This window comes from Cystoisospora suis (assembly GCF_002600585.1).
Source record: "Cystoisospora suis strain Wien I chromosome Unknown contig_10494, whole genome shotgun sequence".
Classification (NCBI taxonomy): domain Eukaryota; phylum Apicomplexa; class Conoidasida; order Eucoccidiorida; family Sarcocystidae; genus Cystoisospora; species Cystoisospora suis.
In genome coordinates, this window is record NW_027163267.1 from 858 (window position 1) to 4,107 (window position 3,250).

General features: G+C 39.0%; 1 protein-coding gene across 1 annotated transcript; it reads left to right on the top strand.

Annotated features, from left to right (window-relative positions):
* Positions 1-244: 244 nt before the first annotated feature.
* On the top strand, positions 245-2,292 carry CSUI_011263 (uncharacterized protein; the record flags this gene model as incomplete). The annotated part of the gene is made up of 2 exons (XM_068071364.1): positions 245-510; positions 2,166-2,292. Coding segments are annotated over exons 1-2 (273 nt in total), but the record flags the coding sequence as incomplete, so codon positions are not given.
* Between the last annotated feature and the right edge of the window lie 958 nt (positions 2,293-3,250).

The following is a 3,250-nucleotide window of genomic DNA, read 5'->3' on the forward strand; positions in this document are numbered from 1 at the left end:
AGAGAGAGAGAAAATGGCGGATTTGTATGCATGTCACTAGGGTAAGAGGGAGATATACGTAGGGGTGTGTCGACGTATCTTCCTACGTACATATAATGCTATGTGTCTTTCTCTCTCTCTGTTTCTCCAAGGTGTAGTATGTGTATCTTTTCTATCATGCATGTCTTTCGTTCTTTCTTTGTCACTCTTTCTCACTTTTCTGTCTCTTTTGTGTGGATGTTGTGTGTCTTGAGTTGACTTAGATCGCCAGTTTCGTCAGCGTCAAGAAGATCAAGAAGAAGAAGAAGACGCGGAGGGGGAGGAGGAGCGGCAGATCATCTTCATCTCTATCAGCAGCAGCGGGAGGAGCAGGAGAAGGAGCATAATGAGGATTGCCTATGAAAGTCTTCCCTCTCTTTTGTCTTCTTCTTCTCCTCAGGGATTGCCTATCCAGTCTTCTTCTACTAGTGCTCGACAAGAAGATGAAAAGAAAGAAAAATCCTTCGATTTCATAAAATACATGCAGCATGCGTAAGTCTCCAGAAGAAAGAAAGAAAAAGAAAGAAAGAAAGAAGTCCAACGGACTCACGCAAGAGACAAGTTTATGAAAGAGAGAAAGAAAGAAAGAAGAGAGGAAGAAAGAAAGAAAGGTTTTTCTTCTTTCTTCTTTAGTTGAAAGAGAAGAAGAAGAAAAGAAGAGATCTCTTCATCTTTGCGCTTTCTCTCTCTTTCTCTCTCTATCAAAACAATATACTATACCACCCGACTCCTTCTTACTAGAGAAAGGACCTTTCTGCTGCTTTTCTACCTAATACAAATCCCTTCTTCCTTTCTTCTTCTTCCTCCTTATCTCTTTCTTCTTTTCATTCGATCGCATTCCATGACGTGCTAAAGAAATGCATCACTCATCCACAAAAGCACACACGCATAGAGAAAGAAAGAAAGAAAGAAAGACTGTCTCTACACAGTCTCTCTCTCTCTATATATACAGATACACGTAGATATATCTATATATATATATATATGTGTATGTATACATGTAATCTAAAATCTAGATATCTTTCATCTCCCTATCATCAAGCTAAAGTTGTCTATCTCTAGTCTATCTGTCTCAAATCTATCGGAGGAATGATAAAGATTCACGAAAAGAAAAGACAAAAAGACACAAACGTGTCGAGGGACCTCCACACAAACCTCTGAATAGAAGACGACAAAAAGAGAAAGATGACCCAAATGAAAAAGAAGAAGATAGACACGATGGAAAAGACTATCACTACTACTACTACTACCAAGAGGAGGGAGTAAATGAAGAAAAGACTGGCCTCTTTGTCCTTCTTAAGATAAAGAGAAAAATTGAAACTCCTCCTCCTTTTTGTTGTACTATCATAGAATCCATCATTCTCATCATGAAACTTCACTCCTACACACTAACGAACTTACAGAAACACATTCTCCATAATACATACACATATATATATATACATATATATACATATATATATATACAGGAATACATACAATGCTCTGTCTCTCTCTCTCGTCTTCTTTTATTTGGTGGAGACCCCCTGGGAGGAGCCATAAAATGAAAGAAAAGACAGAAGAAACGAACAAAGGAAGAAATGAATGAATGGGAGACACACAGAAAGAAAAGAAAAGAAGAAAGGAAGAAGAAGGACACATTTAAAAGAGATATGGTCACGCGGATGAGGGGAAGATAGATAGATATCCATACAGAAATAAATAGATAGAGAGTGACTTCGTTACTTAGTTGGAGGGCTATGGAGAAGAGACAAAATCTCTTTCTCTCCTATCTCTATTTCATCCATCGAAACAAGAGAAATCCATCCTCTACACAGACCCACCGTCTCGTCAACGTCTTTTCTTTCATCTCTCCTTCTTCTTCTTCTCTTTCTCTACAGACATCTGTTCTTTTTCTTCTTCTTTACAGATAGGTCTCTCTTCATTCACTTCACGCAGTCGAGACAACACATTCTCCACACACCCATATATACACACATACATATGTGTATATATGTATAGAGAGAGAGAAGTTCATCTCTCTCTCTCTGTGTATATCTATACATGTAGTAGATCCATCTCTATTTAGATCGTCATCCACATCTAGTATACATGACTCGATCGCTCTTTTTTCTTCTTTCCTCTCTTTGTTTCTTTCTTTGTGCTAGAAATGATGCGAACGAGGAGAAGAAATCTTTGCAAAACGCTTGTCTGTATACGACGGAATACATGCGCCTCGATGGCCTCTGGAGACTCACAAAGTCTCCGTCATGCCTCGAAGCAGAGGGCATTCCCGCTGTAGGCAGATGCCTATCCCTGTGTAGTGACGAGAAAAGAAAGTCCAGACAGATGAGAAAGATGAGAGATTCTCTCCGTAACAGAGTTCGTCTCGAAGACTTTCCTATCCTGCATGCAAAGGCCCAAGCTGCTCTACGAGATCGTCTCAATTGTGAAGCGACGTGAGAATTCCCCGCATGCAAAAAAATACCTACCTCGGAGTGAAAAAGAAGACTCTCGTCACCTCCACGGAGACATAGAGAGACTATACACTGGAAAAGAAAGAGACACAGTGAAGACAGAAAGAAAGAGAGATCCTTTAAAAAGAAATCTACTTCTCTCGAGATATGGATAGATACGTAGAGATATAGAAAGATAGATATCGATATAGTCTCTCTCTCTATATATATATATATAGACGAAGAGGTGTGTAGGTCAATCTGAAACTAGCTCTATGGATTTACCTGCGTGGGGGAGCAAAGGCTTGTTGGAGATCAACAAGTCTCCACCTTATTCTTCAGAATAAGACACATACATATACATACATATACACATACACATATATATGTATATAGATATGAGAAAGTAAGATATTGTAGTCTGCATATGTGGGAAGAGAGATATAGAGAAGTCGTGTAAGAGAGATGACAGGTGTAGAGGATAGATTTATGTAGAGATAGAGATGTCTATACAGTAGACTCTATCGGTGTATGGATGCGTATATACACCGCGTATGTATATTGCAAGAATAGGCGGGAGATAGTGGCTGATCGACACGTGAAGACCTTCTTCCTCCTCCGCCGTCTTTTTCCTTTTCTTTTTCCGTGGCAAAGAGCTTACCTTTCTCTTCGTTCCTCAAACAAAGCCCTAGCTCTTTACATACTATATCATTATCATAGATAGATAGATAGATTAAAGATGAAAACTTATCGATAGATAGGTAAATAGACACATGCATACATATTCACACATACAT